This window comes from Lissotriton helveticus, chromosome 8 (genome assembly GCF_964261635.1).
Source record: "Lissotriton helveticus chromosome 8, aLisHel1.1, whole genome shotgun sequence".
NCBI lineage: Eukaryota > Metazoa > Chordata > Amphibia > Caudata > Salamandridae > Lissotriton > Lissotriton helveticus.
In genome coordinates this window covers 183,409,828-183,434,867 of record NC_136069.1, presented here as the reverse complement: position 1 = coordinate 183,434,867, position 25,040 = coordinate 183,409,828, and the positions used below count along the sequence as shown (strand labels likewise).

At 48.5% G+C, this 25,040-nt stretch overlaps 1 protein-coding gene across 3 annotated transcripts in view; it reads left to right on the top strand.

Moving 5' to 3' along the window:
• The window catches only part of LOC144772494 (E3 ubiquitin-protein ligase TTC3-like), a 1,119,388-nt gene that overhangs the window by 1,050,479 nt on the left and 43,869 nt on the right, over positions 1-25,040 (top strand). For all 3 annotated transcript variants that reach the window (XM_078656860.1, XM_078656861.1, XM_078656859.1), the window contains one exon: positions 2,387-2,572. In XM_078656860.1, the coding sequence (XP_078512986.1) occupies positions 2,387-2,572 (186 nt within the window). The remainder of the gene's footprint in view (positions 1-2,386; positions 2,573-25,040) is intronic.

Genomic DNA, 25,040 nt, shown 5'->3' with positions numbered 1-25,040 from the left:
GCTGCCAGAATGACATCACAGACTTCGGGAGAAAGATTGAAATCTGTCAACTGTCGCCGCTCAATCTCCACGCATGGAGGTGGAGGCTGGACAGGTTAAGGTGGAGGACCATGCTGAGTAGTTCGGCATACCAGTATCTTTGTGCCCAATCCGGAGCCGCAATGATGACCTGGGCTTGGTCGCGCCAAATCTTCTTCAGCACTCTGGGCAGAAGTGGTATAGTCAGAAAGGCATACAACAGACCGCAACTCCACTTGCGATGAAAAGCGTCGCCGAGTGAGTGCCGCCTTGGAAATTCCAGCGCAGAACTGATGACATTGCACGTTCTCTTCGGTGGCGAGTAGATCTAACCAAGGCTCTCCCCACTGCGAGAAGAGACCTTGCGCCACATCCGAGTTCATACGCCATTCGTGATCCATCAAGAATGGGCAGCTTAGTTCGTCCGCCCTGGCGTTCAGAGAACCTGCCAGGTGGTGAACCACCAGGGTAATGCCTTGGTGTTCCAGCCATGTCCAGAGGCGCAGAGCCTCCTTACTTAGGGTCCAAGACCCCACCCCGTCCTGTTTGTTGCAATACCACATGGCGGTGGTGTTGTCCGTGAACACCTGCACTACACTTCCCCGGACTGAGGGAAGGAATGCCTTCAGTGCAAGTCGGATCGCCTGAAGCTCCATAAGGTTGATATGGAGCCGGGACTATGCCCGAGACCAGAGGCCTCTTATCTCCGCCTCGCCCAATGGCCGCCCTATCCCATGAGGGACACATCCGTCACCACTGTTTGCTCCAGTTGGGGAAGGGAGAGGGATCTGCCATTGACCCAATCGTGATTTGTGAGACACCACTGCAATTGTCGTGCAGTGCCCTCCGAGATCTGGACATGATCGGACAGGTTGCCTTGATGCAGTGCCCACTGGAACTTCAGGTCCCACTGCAGAGCCCGCATATGCCATCTGGCAGGTTGCACTAGTAGGATGCAAGAGGCCATCATGCCCAGGAGCCGGAGGGTCATCCTGACTGAAACCCGGAATAGAGGCCGAAAGATCGGAATCATAGCCTGAATATCCCGGACTCTCTGCTCGGGAGGACAATCCCGAAACCGCTTCGAATCCAGAACCGCTCCGATCAAGGGGAGCTTCTGAGAGGGACTCGGGTGCGACTTCTGTCACTGAATGATTTTTGTCCATGAAATGTGCGACTAGGGGAGCCGTCAAAATTTTACATTTGACTCTTGTGATACGGGTTTGATCATTTGGGTGGTTTGACCAATGTGTAGCAGGTCGCAAGGGCACCGGATGCCATAAATAATATTACGTTTGAGTTGGTAAGAATGGCTCTTTACTGTGAATTCATTTGTGTTAAAAGTAAGAGCACAGACCACACAGATTTGGCATTTGTAATGACCCAGTATGGGTGGTAGACCCCATAACGAGGTGATGGATGTGGTGTTGTTACTGTCGTTCCAGATGACCGCTCATACTAGTTGGTCAGATAAGTTGTTGCCCCTTTTGTAGGAGAATAGTGGTGGTTCCTGAAAAATAGTTTATGTACAGAGCACCTGCCAGTTCTTTTTAATTATTTTACTGACTTTATTGCTAGACCGGCAGTAGGTAGAGACAAAGGAAATCCGTGTGTTGGCACGTTTAGGGCTGGGAGAATGGAGATGATACCTGTGGCAATATCATGCAGGTTTACAGGAACCGGTAATTAGGCATTTAGGGCATCCACGGTTGGCCAGTTTCTCAGCAGATTCTCAGAAATAATCCTTTTTCCATTTGCAATTCCATCAAATGCGAAGGAACTGGGCCCTGTAGAAGACCATCCTGGAGACCACGGGGATGGTAGCTGAAACATGGAATATATAGAAGGAGTGTGTTGTGTTCCGTGGGTTTGCGGAACAGTGATACAAGATCTCTACACTGCACTATCTGATTTCCATAGCTCTACCTCTGACGGTGCGGACAGGGATCAGAAACGAACCGACGTCAGCTTGCGGAGGTGGTGCACATATATGGTTTCTGATGTGACAGCCGAGGTGGGATGGAGCTAATGTGCAGCTGCACAATGCCACCTACCCAAACGCAAGAGACTTGTTTTAAAGTTTCTGAATCCAGTCTGGCACCTGGGTAAATTCATGAGGAGAGTTATCTGCAGTTGGATAGTCTCTATTAGAAAAGGCATTACTGATGGTAAGTTACTTGTGTTTCGTGCTGCACATGTATTTCTTATCACTGTGACTAATGGAGACAAATTGATTACAGTGCAGTTTTTTCACAAAATAATTGCAGAATATACTTTATTCTGTTAGGATCAAATTGTTGGATTTTAGTTTTGCTTTGTTATTGAGGACTTTATCAGTTATTGTAAATTGTAATGCAATTCTTTTCAGGGTCACTCTGCATTGGGTACTTCTATAGGGCGAGCTGAACCAGAAATAAGAGGTGTTTGTTGGGTGACTGGCAGTGGATCTAAAGGTACCTCCCTGTTGACAAAGCTTACATCAGAGTCAGCTCAGCCTTGGAAAAATGCGCCCGGCCCACCTAAATCAGAATGGCAGAATTCAAAACATATGACTGTAAGTTTACTTTCCATTACTTAAGCATTTCTTTTTTAAATAACTTTTTCACCATGTTTTCAGTATTGTCTAGACTATAACAATATGCATATTATTTAAAACTCGCTCTTTTTCAATCCCCAAAATTAAAGACTACTTGATACAAGAGCCTCAGGCACATCATGGATCTCAAGTATTTCAGCAAACTCATCTGGAACCCATCCTTCAAAATGGTTACTAATTCCATATTTGAAGAAAGGATTGCCTTCTTCCATTTTCAAATCCACAGGAAATATTGCAAATTCCTCAGTTTGAAGGTGGGGCAAAGTCATTGCCAATTCAAGGTCTTGCCATTTGAGCTATGTTACTAATGTACTAGCTCTCACCCCTGAGGCGAAAAGCCGGGGGACAGCGTGCTGCGACTTTATTCGTCTTTTTAAATTGTGTATTTCTGTGGATTTCATTTACTTTGAGGGGCATATTTTAATTCTTTGGCACTCTGTGCTAGCCTTACCTTTGTGTCTCCCCTCTCCCAGCGCAGCGCAGCAGACTACTTGCTGATGCTGCGGGAGAGACTCGCCAGACCCGCCATACTGGAGGGAGGAAAGGGTTGCGGTCCAGTTGCTGGCCGCATCCCACCATCCTTCATACTGGATAAAAGGACACGGTTTTCCCGTCTGCGCAGCGGGTGGGCGCAGCGGGCGCGCCAAAGGCAAGCCCGTGTGTGCCCGTCCGGGGCCGGACGGGGCTAGTGGCCCTAAACGCTGCTCAAATTACCACAGATGCCCTGAAACCGGTCAGCTATTCCAAAGACCAGCTAATACACCTCTGCCCTCCCATTCAGAGAGCCTGTAGGCATACTCTGGATGTAGATAGATTACCACTGATTTGTAAGACCTGCCGGTACAATCCAGTCAATAACACTACTGCAGAGTGTAAGACAGAGTCTTTGAACATGCTATTGATTAATTGTCGTTCTCTTAGGAAGCACAAGTTGGATATCTATGGTCTCTTGGTGGAAAAACAACCAGACGCACTCTTCTTGACCGAGACTTGGCTGGACGCAGAGTCTAATCCAGATATATTGGAAGCACTCCCACATGATTATGGGATATTAAAACTAGACCGGGTCAAACAGAGGGGGGGGGGGGTAATCGCCATTATTCATAAACTGGTTCTGCCATGCACTTTAGAGACAGTGCTAATTAAAGATTGTGAAGCTGCACTCTTTACTATAAAACACCGCCCAACAGGGCCATTAATGGCTACCTGATCTATCGTCCGCCAGGTAAGACATCGCCTTTTTTGGACAGCCTGATGGAAGTAATTGCCCACCCTGCACTAAGGTATAATAAGTTTCTGATTTTGGGTGACCTCAATTTTCATATTGAAGATGAAAACAATAAGGAAGCTCTAAGTTTACTAGCGTCTTTAAAAATGTTTAATCTCAATATTCAATCCCTGATTCCTACCCACAAAGCAGGCCATCTTCTGGACCCGATCTTTGCCAACTGGGAGGGGGTGACGGTTCAACCCCCCAGTAAGGTATTATGGTCGGACCATTTTCTAGTGGAGTTTACTATCCAGGGTGAGTCTAAACTATTATCTAGTACTAAACTGATGGTAGGGAAACGTAGACAATGGGGGAAAATTAAGCAGGATGAGTTAGAGCTGGCTTTAAAAAGAGCTAGCCCCCCACTTAAAGATAGTGTAGACGAAGCCTGGACAGACTTTGAAAAATGGCTGTCAGGAGCCTTGGATGAAACTGCCCCGTGGACCACCAAGGCCCCAGCGAGGTGCTCTAAAACAGCTCAGTGGTTCAATGCTGATTTAAAAGCATGCAAAACTGAATGCAAAAAATTGGAGCGCATTTGGCGCAGTAAATATGATGACTCGGCTAAACTCAATTATAAAAAGAGTATAAAAAGTTATCATAAACTGATCAGATCTACCAAACGTAACTTCTTAAAGAACAGAATTTAATTGGCGGAGAACTCTACTAAAGAACTTTTTGTTATTTACAAAGAGCTTACCTCATTTATTTATTTATTTATTTATTTATTTATTCAAAGTTTTATATAGCGCGAACAAGATCCTTACAGATATCAGAGCGCTTCACAGAGACAGGGGCAAGGGCAACAGGAATGAACAAAATAATGGGAGCAATATAGTGGTCAATAAACATAGAGTAACATAGATAACAATAATGTACAGAAACATATCAAAACCTATCAAATACAGTCAGGTAAACAAGTCATATAAATCCAACAAAGAGTAGCATATATTGGTCGATAGGACGAGAGTAGCGTAGTAGTGCCCCCCTAGGTAGTAGGATAGTGCCAAAGGGCAGGGTGATCAGAGATACAGCGCGATGCAGAGACTCAGTTCCAGTCTCTGTAATGTTCAGGAGATCTTGGCCAGAAGGATTCTCTTCACCTCTTTCTTGAAGAGTGCCGTGGAGGAGATAAGCCTCGTTTCCGGAGGGAGCGCATTCCAGATCCTGGGTGCCATTCCTGAGAAGGAGCGCTTGTATGTTTTTTCTTTCCGGAATCTACTAGGTTTCAGAAGTAGATTTTTTGTACTACGATTGGATCTCGACCCTCCTGATATAGACAACTTTTGCGCGAGGTAGTTGGGTGCCTTGTGGTGCACCGCCGAGTGTGTCATTATTGCAATTTTTAGTTGAATTCTGGCTTCAAAAGGCAGCCATTTTAGAGATTTTAGGTCTGGGGAAATATGCGAATGTTTTCTCGAGCCAGTAATGAGTCTCGCAGCAGCGTTCAGGGAGGCTCTTAGGGGTGCTGTTGTGGATAGCGGGAGTCCGCTGAGGGCCACAATTCCGTAATCTATGCGAGGGATGACTAAAGCTTGTACAGCAGTTTGGAAGTCTTTGGCAGGGAGGAAGGGTTTGAGTTTCCTCAGTGTGTTGATATGGAAATTAGCCCCTTTTGTGGCTATGCTAATGTGCTGTTGCATGTTGAGCTTGGCGTCAACTGTGATGCCTAGGGATTTCGCTGAGTCCACGATAGTAGGTTGGACATTGAGTGCTGTTAGGTTATTGAGCCACGTTTGGGTGGTGGAAGTTTTCGCCGGGGGTGAGATGAGTAGGAACTCGGTTTTCAGCGCATTTAGTTTGAGGTGATTAACGGCCAGCCAGGATTGAGTGTTGCTAAGTGTGGAATTCAGTAGTTTGATATCTTCCGGGGATTGTAGCTTTAGGTACAGTTGTGTGTCATCGGCGTACATATGGAATTGAACATTGGATGCTTGGAGCAAGGTGGCGAGTGGTTCCATGATGAGGTTGAACAGTGTGGGGGAGAGGCAGGATCCTTGTGGGACACCTAGGTCTGCAGGCACTGGTTTAGATAGCACATTGTCGATCTTGAACTTCTGCGACCGGTTATGCAGGAAAGAAGCAAACCATTTGAGAACAGTTCCCGAGAGACCCATTCTAGTGCTTAGCAGCTCCAATAAGTTCTCATGTTTGACCGTGTCAAAAGCTGACGATAGGTCAAGAAGGATGAGGAGACAGGAATCATTGCGGTCAAGGATTTGGAGGGCGTCATCAATTATGTGTGTCATAGCTGTTTCCGTGCTATGTTTCGCTCGGAAGCCTGATTGGTGAGTGTTGAGAAGGTCAAATTGGTCAATGTGTTTTGTTAGTTGGATTTGGACACATTTCTCCAGCAGTTTGGCCAGGGTGGGGATATTGGTGATAGGCCGGTAGTTGTTCAGGTCAGACGGATCAGCTGTGGGTTTCTTGAGTATAGGTGTGACTTGCCCCACCTTGAGGGAGTCTGGGATGAGACCTTGTTGAAGAGAGCTGTTGATGATTTTGGTCCAAAGAGGGAGGAGCAAGGGGGTGAAGTCTTTTAACGCATTAGCAGGTAGGGGGTCTGTGAGGTGATTAGAGGGCTTCAGGGTGCAGAGTAGTTTGTATATATCTTCTTCCGTGTAGCTGTCGAAGTGCAGCCATGATGCATTGTTTTTAGGTTGAATGTTGGACATTCTGGTGTGATTGGGGAATCGGCTTAAGTCCATGACGAGGTCATTTCTTATGTTGTCGGTCTTTTGCTTAAAGAAAGCAGAGAAGGCTTCACAGTGTGGGGTGTCGCTTGTTGCTTTGTTTGATTGTAAGGGTTGTGCCTTTGTTTGAGTCTTGATTAGTTCGAACAGTTTCCTTGGCCTGTTTTTTGCTTGGTCCAGTAGACGGCTAAAGAAGTCAGACTTTGTGCGCTTTATTTTCCTGAAATAGTAATTTCTCTTTTTTTTAAGCATCTTTAGATGCAGTGATGAGGGGTCAGATCTCCAGGTACGCTCTGCCATTCGCATAGTGCGCTTGTCGTCATTGAGTCTGCCATCGTACCAGGGGTTAGAACTTTTGTTGGAGACTCTCTTCAGTTGCAGTGGAGCGACTTCATTGACTATCAGTTTCATAGAGTCAAGGTAGTGGTCGGTCAGTGCTTGGGCATCCGAGACACCTGGAGGGGGGAGGAGGAGATTGTCGAGGTGGGGAGGCAGTGTAGTGGGGTTAAGACTCTTCATGTCCCTTTTCCAGATTTTGGATTTGGTGGGCTGAACCGGGTTAGGTTTAACTTTTCCGTTAATAGAGAAGGTGATAATGTGGTGATCTGACCAGTCACAAGGTTTGATCGCCTCCAGTTTGGTGGAGTCCTCCTTGGCGATGATGAGATCGAGTATTGCGCCTTTGTCGTGTGTTGGTCTATCAACTATTTGGGTGAGGTCAAGCGCATTAAGGAAAGTTTTGAGACTGTTCACCTCTGTGTCTTTCTGATCATTCCAGTGGAGGTTGAAGTCTCCCAGGTAGATTTGGGTGATCTGCCGACCGGCATTGGAGGTGATCGTGTCCATGAGTTGTTGGGTGAATATGAGGTTGTCGCCAGGCGGGTGATAGATGAGATGTAAAGCACAAACTTGTTTGCCCTCGCTGGTGATATCGAGGCAGAGGAGTTCACAGGAGGTGAGGGAGGGGGAGGCAGCTTTAGTGACGGAGAGGTTGCTCCTAAAGATGCATGCAATTCCCCCGCCCGTCTTGACAGGCCTATCCAGTCTAATGATGTGATAATTGGGGGGGACTAATATGTCCATTATCGGGGTAGAGGCTTCAGTAAGCCACGTTTCCGTCAGAATGGCTAGGTCCAGTTCCATTGCTGAGACGAGATCAGCGATGTCGGAGGAGTGTCTTTGGGCCGATCTGCAGTTGAGTAGGATGCATTTGAGTTTGGGGGTGAGAAGGGTGGTCGAACCTTCTAGAGAGAGGGGGATTTTTCTGAGGTTGCTAGGGACGGAAACTCTGTTGCTATGTGTTGGGAGCCTCAGAGGGTTTGAGTGAGTTGTGGGTATGGGGATGTGTGTGTTGGATATGTGTTTTACAGGACCTGGGCCATAGGAGTGTAGGAGAGAGCGAAGGTCGCGGTCAGACAGTGAGTTGAGGACACGGCGGGGGCGGTGGGAGTTATTGCGAACGGGGATAGTCGGCCATCTCGGGGATCGTTTGAGGCGAGTGTATGTAGGGGGGGTGCGTCGTTTGTAGGGTAGTGGGATGGTGGGAGGTAGGCTGGGCCGTGAGAGGAGGAGGTCTTTGATGTCGTGGACATCCTTTTTGACTTGTAGGAGATCCTCTTTGAGTTGTTGGAGGGTAGATAAGGTCGGGTCCAGAGGAGTAATGGAGATGGTGTTGGTGGTGAGAGCGATTGGTGAGTGGTTGAGTAGTGGGCTAGAGAGCGGGCAGGGTATCGGAGGGGGGGATATGCTGGCGTTGTTGAAGGGTTCTGCGGTGATAATGAGTGGGATGTTATTCGGAGTGTGGGCATATTTGTGGACGATGGGTGTTGGTGGAGTAGGTGGAGAGTGTGAGACATAAGTGGTGTCAACAGTGGGAGACGGTGTAGGTGAGTTAAAGAGAGAGTGAAGGCTGAAGACAGTGGGGGTGGCAGGAGGGTAGTGGGGGCTGAGAGTGGGAGGAGGGGGGGATGTTAAGGTAAGAAAGGCGGTATGTTCTGTGGGGGTGTCGTGAGAGAGAGTGGGGAGGGAGCTGGGGAAGGAGATGGATCTGCCTTGGGGGGGAGGGAGAGGGAGGGGAGATAAACTCCGTACAGTGGCGTATTCAGAAGCGTTCGTGGGGGGTGTGGCGTGGGGGGAAGGGGGCGTGGGGGAGTCGAGAATGTGGGTGTATCGAGGAGGTATGGGAGGGGGTGTGCACACCTGGGTATTGAGAGTGGGGGGGAACGAAGGGTAGGATTTGTCATTGCGCGTGCCGTTCTGGCGCTGATCTAGGTAGGAGGTGTTGTGGGTGGGGGTTGTTATGTCATGGGAGAGAGGGATGGGGGGGGTATGAGTGGGGGTCGAGGTGGGGGTGATGTTAGAGGGGAGGCTAGTGTGTGAAGGGGAGAGATTGGTGACTGCGCTTGGGGAGCGTGGGGTGGCAACAGCGGGTGGGTGATTGTTTAGGGTGCTGAGGGAGGAGGTGAGGTGCGTATCGATCCGGCGCTGAGCTATGTTAGTAGTGTTGTGGGTGGGGGCTGCGTCATCGGGGGTGATGATAGTGCAGGTGGGGTTCTGGGTGGTGGTCCGCATCTTGGAGAGGTGTTCTTTGAACTTGGGGAACAGGTTGTCTAGTATTTCCAGGTTCTTGTCCGTGGATTGAATTAGGACAATCCCGTTATTGTAGATGGTGATGGTGGTTCTGCCATGGAAGAGTTGGGAAGGTGTGATTGAGAGGGTTATACCATGAGCTGTTTTCCTGGTGGCTGAGACGGTAAGTAGGGTTAGAAATGCTTTTCTCCATTGGGCTATGCGTGAGGTGTGGAAGATGAAATCAGTGTTCAGGGCTCCATTGCCCGGTGAGAAGTAGGAGTCTGCCACGGGTGTTTCAGGGTGTGACCTCAGGAAGCTATGTTTAAAACGTTTAGCTGCTTTTTTGGTGAGGGCGGGAGGGTAGTTGATTCTGTATGTGTGGTTACCGATGAGATCCATGTTAGGGTGGCTGTAGGGATGGGTGTGGGAGAAAAGACGATAGTAATCAGTCAGCCGTTGGGCTAGAGGGCACAGGAGTGACGTTAGTGCGTGGTCAAAAGTAGCAAAAAGAATTGAGGTAGCAGTGGAGGCAATCCAAGGTCAGGCAGTGCGTAGATGCAGCTTACACAATGTACAAAATTTGAGAGGTAGCAACCCATTTAGGTGGAGCCAAATTGACACAACATAATGTACGGAATAATAGCGGTGTAGTCCAGGTGTCGAGAATGGCTGGGTGCAGTTTGCATGAGGTAGACGAGATGGTTGAGGTGGTACTCAGTGATACAGCGAGATGAAAGTAGTATACAATAATAACCATATAGTTGAGGTAGATAGCAGTGTAAATGAGGTAATAATCAGTGCATCATAGTGATAAAGTGAAGTGAAAGTAGTTTAACAAGATAACCAGATAGTTGAGGTAGCTATCCGTGAGAGAAAAATGGAGAGAACTATAACTCCCGATGTGCACTCGACAGCTATGTGTGAAGCTATTGCTGATTTTTTTGTGCAGAAAGTGGACAACATCTATAAAACCTTTCCAGAGGTACTGGAAGAACCCCTTAGGGATATCTCTACCAGCAGTGAGATGACTAACAACGGGTGCCTTAATCAGTTTACAGTGCCCAATACCACGGAGTTGCTGAATATTATTTGCAGCATCAAATCAGGCTCCCCTAGGGATGTGGCTCGCCCCAACGTCCTTAGGAATCAAGCCGAGCTTCTGGTGACTCATATAGGCCACATGGCGAAACTGTCCTTTCTAACAAGTCATATACCTCAAGACTGGAAAACAGCGCAGGTCATCCCCTTAAAGAAAAAACCTCATCTGAGTGCCACGCAGTTGGATAACTATCGACCTATATCACTGCTGCCCTTTTGTGCTAAGGTGGTAGGAAAGATAGTTAACAAGCAGCTCTCTGAATATTTGGATGGGGGACTACATCTGCATCCCTCGCAGTCAGGATTTAGAGCGCACCACTCGACTAAATCGGCCCTCCTTTTTTCCACCGAGCTATTAAGGAGTAGAGTTATCGAGGGGAAGACAGCCGCGCTCCTTTTATTAGATCTGAGCGCGGCATTTGACACAGTCTCCCATCCCCTGCTACTTTCTCGTCTTAGCGAGGTTGGTATTGAGGGTCTGGCTCACGAGTGGATGCGTACATTCTTGGCGAATAGGCCGTTTCAAGTTCACTGTCCACCCTTTAAATCTGAGGTGCGCCCGCTCAAACATGGGGTGCCTCAGGGCTCAATTCTGAGCCCGACTTTGTTTAATCTTTATATGGCACCCCTGGCCAAGTTGGTTGTGACGTACGGGGTTGAGATAGTGTCATATGCTGATGACACCCAGCTGGTAGTGACACTATCTCAGCCCTCGGAAGAGGCCTCAGCCAATTTTACAGCTTGTCTGAGCGGACTAGCGGGTTGGATGAACACAAACTGTCTACGCCTCAACGCTAATAAAACTGAACTCCTAGTATTGGGGAAAACCCCATCCATTTGGTCATCGGCATGGTGGCCTAAAGAACTTTGCACTGTTCCTAAACCACTGGAACAGGTTAAGAATTTAGGGGTCAAATTGGACGAGAACTTATCCTTTGAACATCATTTCAGAGGGATAGCAGGGAAATGCTATGGGATCCTTAAGATCTTACGCAAGACCCTGGATTTGCTTCCTGCAAACAGCAGGAAAACGTTAATTCATACTCTGGTGACGCCCCATCTCGATTACAGTAACGCTTTATACCTAGGCCTGAGTAGGAAGGGCCTTCATAGGCTTCAATGTGTCCAAAACGCAGCAGCAAGATTGGCTCTTAACCTCTCTAGAAGATCCTCAGGGAAACAAGCCTTAGCGCGACTCCACTGGCTCCCCATACGGGAGCGCATCTTATTTAAAAGCGTTTGCATAACCTACCGCATTGCTTATGAGAGAGGTCCCGCCTATCTTCAAAAACTACTTACTAAGTACCACCCTAATCGTCATCTACGATCTCAGGGTCGTATGCTCTTTCAGGTGCCCAGAATCCAGCGGGCACGGATGGGTGGTCGGTCATTCAAATATTTGGCCAGCAAACAGTGGAATGACCTCCCCCTTGAGCTCCGGATGGAGCTATCTGAAGGAAATTTCAGGCGTAAACTTAAAACTTACCTTTTTCCCCAAACTCTGAGGTCCTCTCGCCCTCTCCTTCAGCAGTCTTTTTCTCTGGGGTTCTGGTCTAGTAATTAGTTTCAAAGCGCGGGGACACACTGTTGCCTAGTGTAACCAGGCGCTATACAAAAGGTTTTATTATTATTATTATTATTATTATGTTTAGTGCCCCCTGTCTTCACAAAACACTAAGCTCTAGTAGTTCTGTATTCAAAGAGGTGAGGGTCCAGATATACCCTAACTTGATGATTTTATTGTGAAATCATCCTCATCCGATGGTACCAGAGCAGTGCTACAGACTTGCTTATGGCTCTGCTAACACTTTGCAGTCTTGATACTTTCAAAAGTCCACCAAGACACTAAACAGAAACTCTGTTCCTAGGGGCTGTTTGGATGCAAGGTTGTGCAGGATTGTACAAGTTGAGTACAAGCTCTAGTGCAGGAGGTGATGGAGTTGCAGTCGTGTTAGAAATATTCAGGCCATTGCACCTCTGATATGAGGTCCGGCAGGTTCGAAGTGGCTGATTTTCAAGTTTAGGCCTATCTGAGCACCTACATGTCATGCAGATTGTGATGTGTTTTGCCTATTAGACACATGACCAATACCAGGTGAAGAAAATGAGGCAGACAATCTGCTGCCTCTCATAAACTGTGAATGTAGACCCGCAAATTACCAGAAGGCTGAATGTATCACTGGAAGGTGACATTCAGTTCCCTTCTGGCCTTCCTTCAGAAGAGTCCAACTCTTTTGGGCTGTTTATAAAGAAGACTCCGGACACTAAACTGTCATATACCATCCCTGTTATGAAGGCCAATCTGTTCACAATGGTACTGAAACCTTCAGGTTCTGCTGCACAACCTATGCTGCCTGGCCTGACTAGAACACATTTTGCTGCCTAGGAGAAGCACTACTACACTCTCACATTTAACAGATTGCTCTTCACTATCGCCTTCCCTCCCTCCGACCTAATATTGTTGACCATAGATTTTGCACAGATAGACCATGGTGTTCCAGGATTCTTCAACAAACCGAAAGCTGAATGCCTTTCCTTCCAATCTCTGGACTATGCAGACTTATGCTCTGTGACCGGTCGTTATAAATAGTTTGCCAAATCACATGAATGGTCCCTTCCGCCAACTGTCCAAGGACAAGGGAGCAGGCATCCAAACATATTGTGAAGACTTGACAAAGTAGACACTGTCCCACGTTTATTGAACTCCACCATTTTCATTGGGTATCATGGGTGAATGCATTGCACATTCCCAAGTATTGCACACGCCAACTTAATGTGTATGCTTCTAATGATGAATGACTTGTGAAATGTGTGCTTTCATTAGTGTTGGCTTCACCAAGTGTCAGTTTGATCAACATTGTACAAGGTTTTGAGTTTACTGCAGAACCATGTATAATAGACTGAGACAAATATCCAAGACCACCCAGCCTTCCCACCAGTACTTCCTCCTGTAGTGTAGAAAAAATGACGTTAGACACAACAGAAGCAGGCCCCCATCTCTTCTTCCACCTCACCACCAACTAAACTACTTTAAATTGGCTGTGTTTCTGTAACGCTGGAGACAAATAGCTTTCGGAGTGATGAGTCCACCAAGGTTATACTCTGCCATTTGCCCATACATTTCCACTTGTTTCATCCATTCCATCCCTTCTCACATAGCGTCATCTTGATGAAGGTAGTAATCTTTCTAGCAAAAGAAGCTATTGAAGCTGTCTCCTTGAAAGATGTATGGGGGTGTTATTGCAGATATGTCTTTGACCCAAAAAGAATGAAGTCTTGGACCTTACAAATTTTACACACCTCAGCAAATTTTAGATTAAAGAATAGCAATTAATGGTTACACCATTAGAGGTTTTTCAGGCTCTGAAAAAGCTGAACTGACTGTAAAATTAGTACTTGCATATATTGCCATACCACTGTTGCACTTCAGAAACAGATGATTACTCCTCTTAATATGGGGTCAATTGCAGTCTTTCTCCAAGAGTTATTAAATGTTAAGATAATGATGGTAGCTGAATTACAGCGACGGAATACAGGTTTTTCCTGAAGACTGATAAACCATTGTCCTCCATAAACATGCAGACTCCTCTTAGGTCTAGGATTATCTCTGAATCTCCACAAGTCGAAGTCACAGAGTTCAGGATAGAATACTGGTGTTTTTGGGTGTCAGAGATTCTTCAGTTCTTCAGTTTGTGCAGTTGCTGGAGCTCAAGGCATTGTGAATTTTTTACATTCTTTAAACAAGGCTAAGAATGAGACTGGCACTCTGTTTCAGGAGCAAGTGGAAGCAGTTGTATCTTTCTTTCAGATGAACAAGTTACTTACCTTCGGTAATGATATATCTGTAAGAAACATAGATTAGTTATAGATTCCTTACCGCCCCACCCATCCTCCCCGTCATGCAAACTGACTTCTATGGATAGGGACTCCCTTACAGGGCCCTAGTATTTTGCACCGGTGGTCAGTGTCTTGCATGGCTCTGTGCTTCTGGCGTAAAAAGTCGTGTACAGAAATGACGTCTGCGCATGAGGGCTGCTTCTATATAGCTACCGCAATATCATTCCGGCGATCACAACGGCAACGACGAACACAGAGGACTGCTGACGAAAAACTTTCCGGATCCAGTCTGACGTCTGGGGGTAATTCTAAGCTAAGGAATCTATAACTAACCTATGTTTCTTACAGATATATCATTCCCAAAGGTAAGTTACGTGTTCGCCTGGATCTGACTGAGGACTGCTTCACCTACTGAGGTAACTGTCTCTTGAGGACCTTGCTGGTCCCCCTGACTGGCTGCATACTGCAGTTGGATGCCTAAAGTGACTCTAAGTTACTGCATTCCAACTAGCCAAACGTTTTAGTGAAAAGGTATTTAAGTGTCACATTTGTTAAAGTTGCCAAAGCTTGCTCGCGTTTGAGTGAAATAATCTAATTTACTATACCTTGTAAATTCTATATTTCCAGAACCTTCTGGTGGATTTTTTTTGCTGTGGTGTCCGAAAATGCAGTCTATTTTTATAAGTTGTTGTCTGATTTCTTTGGTGAATTGTCGATTAATTCTCCAGTTGTTTTGGTGCTTTGTAAATGCTTTACACGTGTTCATTTGTGTAAGTCTTTCTGCTCAGAGCCTTAGTTTCCCAGTGTTGAGCTGAAGGTTTTAAAAACAAAACCGAAGGGTCCTAAAGGGGTTGGTAAGTGTATTACACAGTGAGGTTGCACAACCATACCATATAATGCACACTATTTCCTCACAAGGAGGGACACATATTTGAGGATCTTCAGGATACAAGTTGTCTGGACACCTCACCCGACATATGTTTATCCTCTCTATACCCTGCCATTGTTAGAAATGGGGTAGCATGGTGCAGAGCGGGCCGGCCAAACTCCAGAGGACATGTGTGAAGCATCCACGCAGCACACACAGACTACACTCAAGGCACACTACAAAAAGAGACCACACCAGTTTAGGTGAAAACCAGCATATGTATTATGCACAACACAGCAAGAAGTAGTCACAGGGGTGAACACAGCACCAACTGGCACCCGGTAGTCATTTACAGGAGGGGACTATTTACAGGGCTGGGCCAATCGGGCCGCTGCCAGAACCATCACAAGAGTATGTGGAATAAAGGTAGGTGCAAGGAATAGATGTAGAGTGCAGCAGCTGTAGCTTTAGGGGAAAAACACTTTCAGCATGGCTGTAACAACATTAGCACCACAGAAGTGTCATAAGGCCTAAACCTAGGGCATAAATCACATTAGCATGACGCATTAGGCAGGAGCATTCCATTAGCATCAATAATGAACGTAGAGCAGCCCGTACCTACTGGCAAGGTCAGGAACTTAGCCGTGTCTCACGATAGGACTCAACCGCTGTATGAGCAGGCCTGAAACAGCAACCCCTCAACACTTCTTAGACATAGAGACACACGCTTTTTAGACTCATTGGCCAGTGCCACCTTAAATCAGGCCCCTTATGCATGAAACCTTCTTAGTATTAGGTATAAACAGGTGAGCACCAAAACATGTCCGTCAGGGAAAATCACATGAGCATGAATACACCATCCCTAGACATCACTTACATTATGCATACCCGCATTAGCAGGACCTTGGGCATACCATTAGCATAAACATCACATTATGCCTGTAACAGCAGGGCAGACACAGTAGCACTTGGAACATCGTGCCTTATCATTGGGCACAATCATGGGCATCAGTCAACTCCTGCATTTGCATGAAAAACACACCGGCATAAACATGTGAGCATAGGGGCTTATTATGCACAACAACCTTCAGTGTAAGGGCATCTACCTATATGCATAAATCCTGGGGCATCTCATTGGGTAATAATCATAGGGTGGGCTCTCAGTAGGCCCTAACATAAGCAGGGGGCATCCCAATAGGCATAACCCTCATTATCATAAATGCATGGGTGCGGGAGGCCTGGAATAGAACATCATTGCATGTCAATAGGCTAAATGGCAGGAGCCCCTCTAGGTAGTCAATCTGGGGCAATGCTATCACAATGCTATCACTAGGCATTACTCACAATGTGCATCGATCAGCCTCACTGCATTGGACATCAGCATAAACCTTAGCAGCACTGCAATAAGCATAAAAGTGTTAGCATTGACACATTAGCATAAATGCACCAGGATCACCACATTAGCGTAAGTGACATTAGGAGGGGGCATAAAACATTAACAGCCATGCAGGCATTGAGGGAAAGCGGCACACATTATAAGTGCCATCAGCCTTGCAGGTTAGCCTTTGGCGCCACAGAGCCTGGGGAAAATGGAGTCCCTCTTCTGGACTCTGCAATTAAGAGTGCCCCCCAATGTTGAAGCTGCCCGCTGTCAACCAAGCCAGCAGGCGGGAATCCCACATGCCGGGATTCCCTCGTAGCGCTTTAGAATCCCGGCATTGCAGACGTCCGCTCCTCTTCTCCTGGGCACAGTTGGAGCGCCTTGGCAGCAAGCAGAGCACAGTCAATGCGAATAAGGCAATCTGGCAGCACCACAATGCAGCACACATGCAGGGGAATTGAAATATAGCGCTTTGACAGCACAGCGCTGCAGGCCTCAGCACATCGTAAGCGCTATATTCAGGGTGTCAGGGGAAGAGGAGCTAAGTCCCACCAGGGGCTTCAGGGACGACAGATAGCGCTCCTCACCAGCAATGTGAATATAGGGCTCACGAGGCGCTAGGTAGCTGCACAGATTAAGGGTTCCACCTAAGGACATAGGGCCCACACTCCACTCTCCCCACTGACCATCTGCAGATAGCGCTTGGGCAGTACAGCCATCTTCTTCCACCGCAAGATCGCTGACATCCACGACCGCTTCAACACCACGACCACCCCGACTACGCCAGACTCCACCCCCCCTGTGAACACCACCAGCGCCAACCGCCTGACCTCCTTGTCTAACCTCAACGACGAGACACGCAAGGTCATGAACTCCATCCACTCAGGATCTCCGTCCGACCCATGCCCACACCACGTATTCAACAAAGCAGACACTGCCATCGCACCCCAACTACAGAAGGTCATCAACATCTCCTTCGAAACAGCGACATTCCCGGAAAGCTGGAAGCACGCCAAAATCAACGCCCTCCTCAAGAAGCCCAAAGCGGACCCCAAGGACCTCAAGAACTTCCGGCCCATCTCCCTGCTCCCGGCAAAGGTCATCGAGAAAATCATCAACATGCAACTGGCCCGCCACCTGGAAGACAACATCTTGGACCCGTTCCAGTCCGGATTTAGACGAAACCACAGCATCGAGACTGCCCTCATCGCCGCCTCAGGCGTCGACTAGACAACGGCGAAACATCAGCCCTCATCCTCCTGGACCTGTCAGCCGCCTTCGACACTTAAAAGACACGCCTCCTAAAAGCCGGAATCTAAGAGAAGGCTCCTGACGGGACCACGTCCTTCCTCTCCGGAAGAACCCAGAGCGTCCGCCTCCCACCCTTCCGTTCCGGAGCCACCGACATCATCTGCGGCGTCCCCGGGGATCATCCCTCAGCCCCACGCTGTTCAACGTCTACATGGCCCCCCTTGCACAAGTGGCCTGCCATCACGACCTCAACATCATCTCCTACGCCGACGACACCCAGTTCATCCTCTCCCTCACCAAGAACCCACACACCGCCAAATCCAACCTCCACGAGGGAATGAAGGCCGTCCCCGACTGGATGAGGAGCAGCCGCCTGAAGCTGAACTCGGACAAGACGGAGGTCCTCATCCTCGGACCCACCCCCTCAGCCAGGGACGACTCCTGGTGGCCGACCATACTGGGAACAGCACCAACACCCACCGACCATGCACGCAATCTAGGATTCATCCTCGACTCCTCCCTTTCCATGGCGAAGCAGGTCAACGCCGTCTCCTCCTCCTGCTACAACACCCTTTGCATGCTCCGCAGGATCTACAAGTGGATCCCCACCGATACAAGAAGAAAGGTGACACAGGCCCTCGTCAGCAGCAGACTGGACTACTGCAACGCACTCTAAGCAGGAATCCCAGCCAAACACCTACGTCGACTACAACGCATCCAAAACACCTCCGCCCGACTGATCGTCAACGCCCCCTGCCGCAGTCACATCACCCCCCACCTGAGAGACCTACACTGGCTCCCCATCGACAAGAGGATCACCTTCAAGCTCCTCACCCACTCACACAAAGCACTCCACAGTGCCGGTCCAGCCTACCTGAACAGCAGACTCCGCTTCCACACCCCCACCCGCCAGCTCTGCTCCGCCAGCCTCGCCCTCGCAGCTGTCCCCCACATCCAACGAACGACCTCCGGCGGCAGATCCTTCTCCTACCTCGCCGCCAAGACCTGGAACACCCTCTCTACCCACCTTCGGCAGACCCAAGAATTTCTCGCCTTCAGAAGACTCCTCAAGACCGGGCTCTTAGAGCAGTAGCAGCATCCCCCTCAACTCCCCCCAGCACCTTGGGACCCTCACGGGTAAGTAGCACGCTTTACAAGTATGCTGATTGATTGGTTAATTGATAGGGTGCAGGCAGTGGGGGTTACAGGTAATCCACCTGGAGCACTCACGAGGCGCTAGGTCCCACCAGCAGATTCAGGGACAACAGGTCGCGCTCCTCACCTCCTTCTGGGCGCAGTCAAAGGTGCTCCTTGGCAGTCAGTCAAAGCGCTTTCCTTTTCCAGGCGCTAGGGAGCAGTCAGGGCCCCGGTGTAGCGCTCACGAGGTGCTAGGGCAGGAGAGCAGGCAGGCAGTGCTAGGCCAGGTCAGCGGTCAGTGGGTACTCATCAGTACAGGACAGCAGCTCCTCGGAACCATCATCCCCTGTAACGTGGCACTCCTCCTGGTACAGCAGCCTAAACTCCAGCATCAGGCTCTCACTAGCCCTGTGTACAGTGGAGGGGTACAGATGGGCTCAGGGGCCAGCACACAGGCCCATGCGGTGGCACCCCCTGGCAGCAGGTCCCCTCACTCTCAAGTCCACGCTCTGACTGAGCACATGGTATGTCTACTGCTCTACATATACCAGAAAGGCTAGAAGCTTCTAGAAGGTCCCTGTCAGTTCCAGCCTCACTGTCACTGTGGGGAAAGTGTAGAGCACCTTGTCACTTCAAACACTAGACCACCAACCCACCGCAGGCAGGCGGCACAAAGCACACCGCAATGGCGTCCATTTTAAAAGTGACATTTCTCCACAGCAGCTCAAATAAATCTGCGCATGCCATCGCACAGCATGTGTCACTGCATCTCACACCACACATGGCCTATACATTTCTCTACCATGGGGGAGACATCCTCAAACAGGGGGGTGAAAAGCTAAAAATTTCGGGGGAAATGGCCCAAGTCCAACAGCCATGGATAAAGAAGTCTGCGTCCTTCATCACAGTGATCAGTAGGGCACTGGAAATACTATTCCTCGAAAGCCCTCACTGAGGTTCTGAACCCAGCTCAGACCAACCAAGAACCTCTATTTCCTTTTTATGAGGCCCTCATTGACGTACTGGTGAGTACTAGGCAAACGCAGGACCCCACCCCTCTAGAGAATAGGCAAGAGGCAACATGGCACAGGCCTGCTTCCAGGGACCCTGATTTTCTCATCTAGCACCCCATCCCGGAGAGCTTAGTTGTACAGGTGGCCACCAGCTGCAAGAACCTCAATGTCTTCTCTAGAACCCCTCATAAATGAGAATCCAAACAAATCAAAACATTTGCAAAATTCATGATTTCCTGTGCCACTCTTGACCGTAGGTCTGTCAACAGCTCCTGCCTCCTGGGTAGGCACTTGAACATGTTGTAGGGGTGGCGGAATGAGCACTTTTCCCAATCTGCCCAGCATGATTTCCTGGTCTGAGCCATTCCACAGGTCCACCACCATAAGAGTTGCAGCATAATATGCTCTGGTATCTATTTAAAAGGTGAGAAATATGCAGTTGGAAATCTCTTTTCGGTAACGCTTTTTCTGGTAGAGACTATCTAACCGTAGATTCCTTACTGACCCTCACTCCTCATCGTTCTGTGGAATAGGCTCATGCTGACCATTTAGAAGATGAAAAGCGTTAAGTTCTGCACACTGCAGTATCTGATTTCCACAGCTCCATCTCCACCAGAGGTCAGAGATCAGAAAGAAACTGACCTCTGATAGCTATTTCTAGTCGCAGATTCCCTACCTCAGAATTATCCCCAGCCGTCCGACTGGATCTTGAAGTTTTAAGTGAGCAGTACCCCTGCACATTTGTATCCACGTTGCGTCGTCGGCTCTGTCCACCCTGGAAGTGACATATGCAGTGCCTATATAGGCGTCGCCCAGCGCGCTGACTTCTGGTACTTTTTTTATCCAGGCCAGTCAGCACAAATCCGAAGAAGACCTACCCCGAGTCCTTTTTTGACTGAACTTTTTTGATCTTTTGTCAAGATTTTTTCGGAGTCTTGTCTCCTGATGTGTCGGGTATGTCTACTCGGAAAGCTGGTTTGAAGCCATATGGCACCTGTCATGGCAAATGTCGGTGACAGACCCACACTTGGTACCTCTCTGGAGCACGATCTTGATGTGAAGACCTGCACTGAATGCCATGCACCCAAAGCTTTGAGGGAGTGGTCCCTTAAGCTCCTCGCCAGTCGACGTGCGATGCCGCAACAGTCCTGATCTCTGTTGAGAGGAAGTTCCCGAGAACGGTCACGTAGCCACCCCAGGCATTCGTCCTCCAAGTCAAAGTCGCCGGGGAAATAAGGTAAGTTCCACAGGAAGGAGAAGAGCAAAGAGTCAGAGGCCTTTGACTTCTCTCCGTCCGTCGAAGTCTTCTGACAAGACGAGGGCGCATCGACATTCGAGGCCTGGCTCCAAAATAGAACCTGAGCCTGGGCTGTCTTATTGCCTCCCAGAATTTCCTGGAGCTGGAGCCTCGACGCCCGCTCCAATGCCGGCGCCCCTGCTACCCACCGGTGTTACCATCCCCAATGTCATCCTAAACTCTTACATGGAGCAGTAGCGTCAGATGCCGATTCTGGCACTGACCAGGGGCCTATCCACTGGATTGGAGCCATTGCCTTATTCTTATGACACTAATTGAGATGAATGGGAGGGGTCCCTGGACCCTTGTGAATGCCAGCCTTTACATGTCACAAAGGACAAATGTTATGAGTATCTGGTGGATGCCAACGGCCTGGATACCTCTCTGGACACTGGCTTGGTCTCTCCCCTCCGTGGCTACAGAGGTGGGTGCCTGAGCTCCTTGACCTTCAACTGCCCTTGGTGGCTGTCAGGATGAATGTCTTGATGGAGTTGTTTCAACCGGGAGTCACCCAATCTGAAACCCTCCCCTTTAACAAACCCCTCACAGACTTCCTACTTAGGGCCTTGTCCAAGCCCTGCACAGGTGTTCATGTGCATAAAATGATTGCCCGCCGTCATCATCCAACCTCAGGGTACCCCAGTTTCCTCACACAGCAACCCACCCCGGAGAACTTTGTGTTCCAAGCCTCCACTTCTAAAGTAAATCCTGTTGCATGCCCTACCACTCCATTGGGTATGAATTTCAAGAGGCTGGATACCTTTTACTTTTGGGAAGATGATGTTCTCTTCTGTCAGCCTGGCACTGCGGTCAATGAGCACTGCATGCCTTTTGGGACAATCCTCCCATACAATCTGGAACTCTATTTCGCAGGTGCTGCCTATCGTCTCGGAGGGGGCCATAGCCAAACTCTCCCAAGCCTTTACTGACGGGGGAGATGCAGCTAAGTTACCCATCTAGTGTGGGCTGGACATGACCGACTTGATAGGCAGAACGATTTAATCATCAGTAGCCTTCCGGTGCCACGCCTGGCTGAGAACCACTGGCTTTTCAGGAGATGTCGAGGCCTCGCTCATGGACATGCCCTTCTATGGTCCAGTTTCTTCGTAAACAAGGTGGACACAGCGCTAGAGCGCTGCAATGATATCAGGGCTATGGCCAGGTCCTTGGGCTTTTGCATGGCCCCTCTTCAATCCCAGTCTTCCTTTCGTGGCCATGGAAGGGGCTTCCAGCTGTACCTCTATCCACCCAGCCACCACAGTCTGCAAACTTCCCAGCCTTTCGTGGCCTAGGACGCGGTATCTACTGACCTCATTGTAGGAAAGTGCCCCTTTTTAACTTGGTGTCCCTCACTTTTTGCCTGGTAATTGATGATTTCTACTGGAAGTGCACTGACTTCCTGCTAACTAGGCCCCCAGTGCCAGATCTCTTTACCAAAACTATGCAATTGTACCCACAATTGGCAACACCTTTAGTACCCCCTGTAAGTCCCTAGTAAATGTGACTTCACTCATGACTGGTAATGCGCATGGGCATCGGCTCCATTGTTTGTTTTTTCTCTGCCATTGGGTTCAGATGTGTTCCTTCAAGCTCCGGTTCGATGCCATGTGGTGTTCTAGATAGGCCTGTTCTGTTCCCTGTACTTCGTCAGTTGGAGAAACAGTGTATCTAATGTTGGTTCCTAGTATTTGAGTAATCTCTGCTTTGCTTCTGCTGTCAAATGCTTCAACGCCTTGTAAAGAGCCTTTTTGGCATCCTTCCTGACACCTCTGCACAAGAGAATGCCCCCATAATGGAAAGGACTGCATTCCACTACTGCCCGAAGTGTCGAGCGAAGTACCCCTGGACGGAATTACAACCTTTGCAACCGTTGTCCACAGAGCATAAGGAGGGCTCTTGCTTGGCATGCCTTTCCTTCCGAAATAAGACTACTCTCCAGTACCATCAAGATCATTACCTTTTGTCTGCCTCCATGGCACACTGATGTTCGTAAGAGACTCCGGCCTTATTCAGGGAACAGGAGACCGAGGCCAACAGACAGCCAGTGGCTTTCAGTACAGAAATCCAACTATCGAGCTGGAAGAGGACTAGGCCACCAACATCAATGAGCCTCCACTCTCTGTGTCCATCTACCAAGTGAGTACCAATGCCCCGCCTCCCATCCCTCAACACCACTTGGAAGCGGAGTATCGCCCTCGAGAGGGTCGAGCATAAAGCTCACAGACCAACCTCCAGTCCACCACTACCACACAGCCATGATAGGCACTGAGATACTGAGTTGGATCCGACGTAAGTACGCTGTTCTGTGTCGAAGCACACTTCTAGACACTCCCTTCAAGATCGGCAAGCTATGTTGCTCCTGCCTCAAAAACGCCGTCAAAAGCAACCTCTGCATCTAAACCTTCTGAGATAAAATCTGGCTCAGTGCCACCAGCCCAACGGACTCCCTCCGCTTCAAGAAAGCAAACATACAAAGCAGCATCCTTCGACACTTCAGAGGATCAGGAACAACCTATTCGACATTGGCTCTGATAGGAGGTGGGCGCCAGGCAGCAAAGGATTCATGTCACCCTTCGACTCAGCGAATTCTGGTTCCGCCTCTTCTTCAGGCAAAAAAACTCTGCCTGTCCAAAGAAGAAATTGACTTTTGAGGAAGCTTTCAATCCACCCTTGAACCTGGCACCTAAAATTCCTCGGTGCCATGATAAGAGCACATTCCCTCACCTCCTCTGCCACCTCCACTTCGTACTTTACCTCCTCCCTGGCCCTCTTCACCACATCCATTACCAACCTCCTGTTGCTCCCAGTGGAGTCCCCTCAGGGTTCCGTTGTTTCAGGGTTTGGGTGGATAGTCTTAAGTTCCCTTATGAGGCACCTTGCGACCCTCAACCACACGATGTCCTATGGAACGATCATGCTGTGGACCACCTGGGTTTTTATAAAAGGACAAGGGGGTCCATCTCTGCGGAATTTCACTTAGCATTAGTCATAGAAGAAAAATTAATTCTCTGTCAGAAAATCCAAATCAATATATACAAGTATTTATTGAATCATTTAATGCACACAGAAAAAATAATAAAAGTGGGGAGCAACAAGAAATGAAACTTTCAAAGCTCAGACGTTTCCTAGTGACAGTAGAAATAATACAGGTTATGTCACATGTCAGTTTAAAGTACCAATGCTGCTATAATTTTTATTTTTATTTGCAGTAGTCATGGTACTATTTATCGACAACATTTCGATCCCACTTTACAATCTGGGGATCATAATCAGTACTTAAATGGACATGCCTGAAATGAAAAGAAATGCCTATACTTAAGCACCCACTGGTGTACTGCAATTCCTAAAGGAGGCGGTAGAGCAGTCCTTGTCACAGCAGTGCAAGATATCCGATGGTAAAATAAGGTCTCCAAACGGATTAAAGTTAAACATTGAGAGAGCAACGAGAGATTGGGGCATCAGATCATGAGTAAAGAGTTTCGGCAGCAACTACTGGTTCGTGGGGCGAACGCCAAGCGTGCAGCGTCCTTTTGGTCAGAATATGGATGAAGGTGCCCAGATTTCATGCAGCCTTCGGTGAGAAGATCGTGAATTTCGGAAGGTGCCTAGAACCGTTTCCAAGCAGCCTCGCAGATGGACCACCCAGATGACGCAGATCAGGACCTATATCCAGCTAAGCCTTTCCCTCTGAACGATACTACTGCGTATCATGGGGTGTACTGCAGAGGGCAGCTGCGTACCACAAAGTTGAGATTCACAAGCAGCCGAAGGAGGATGACTTCCTTATGGAGACCCTGTGTTCCACACAGGGTTCCATGCAGTACCTCACACTGCTTAAAGGGTTACATAAACCAGCCACTGACATCTTAATGGAGCCATTTAAGGCGCTTGTCATCACATCTAGGGTGGGAGAGAAGTTTAAAGCTTCCCCCTATGACCCTCCCTATAGTAGGGGACAACTGCCACCTGATTCTCCAGTGGTGCACACTGCTTGGAAACACGCAAACTCA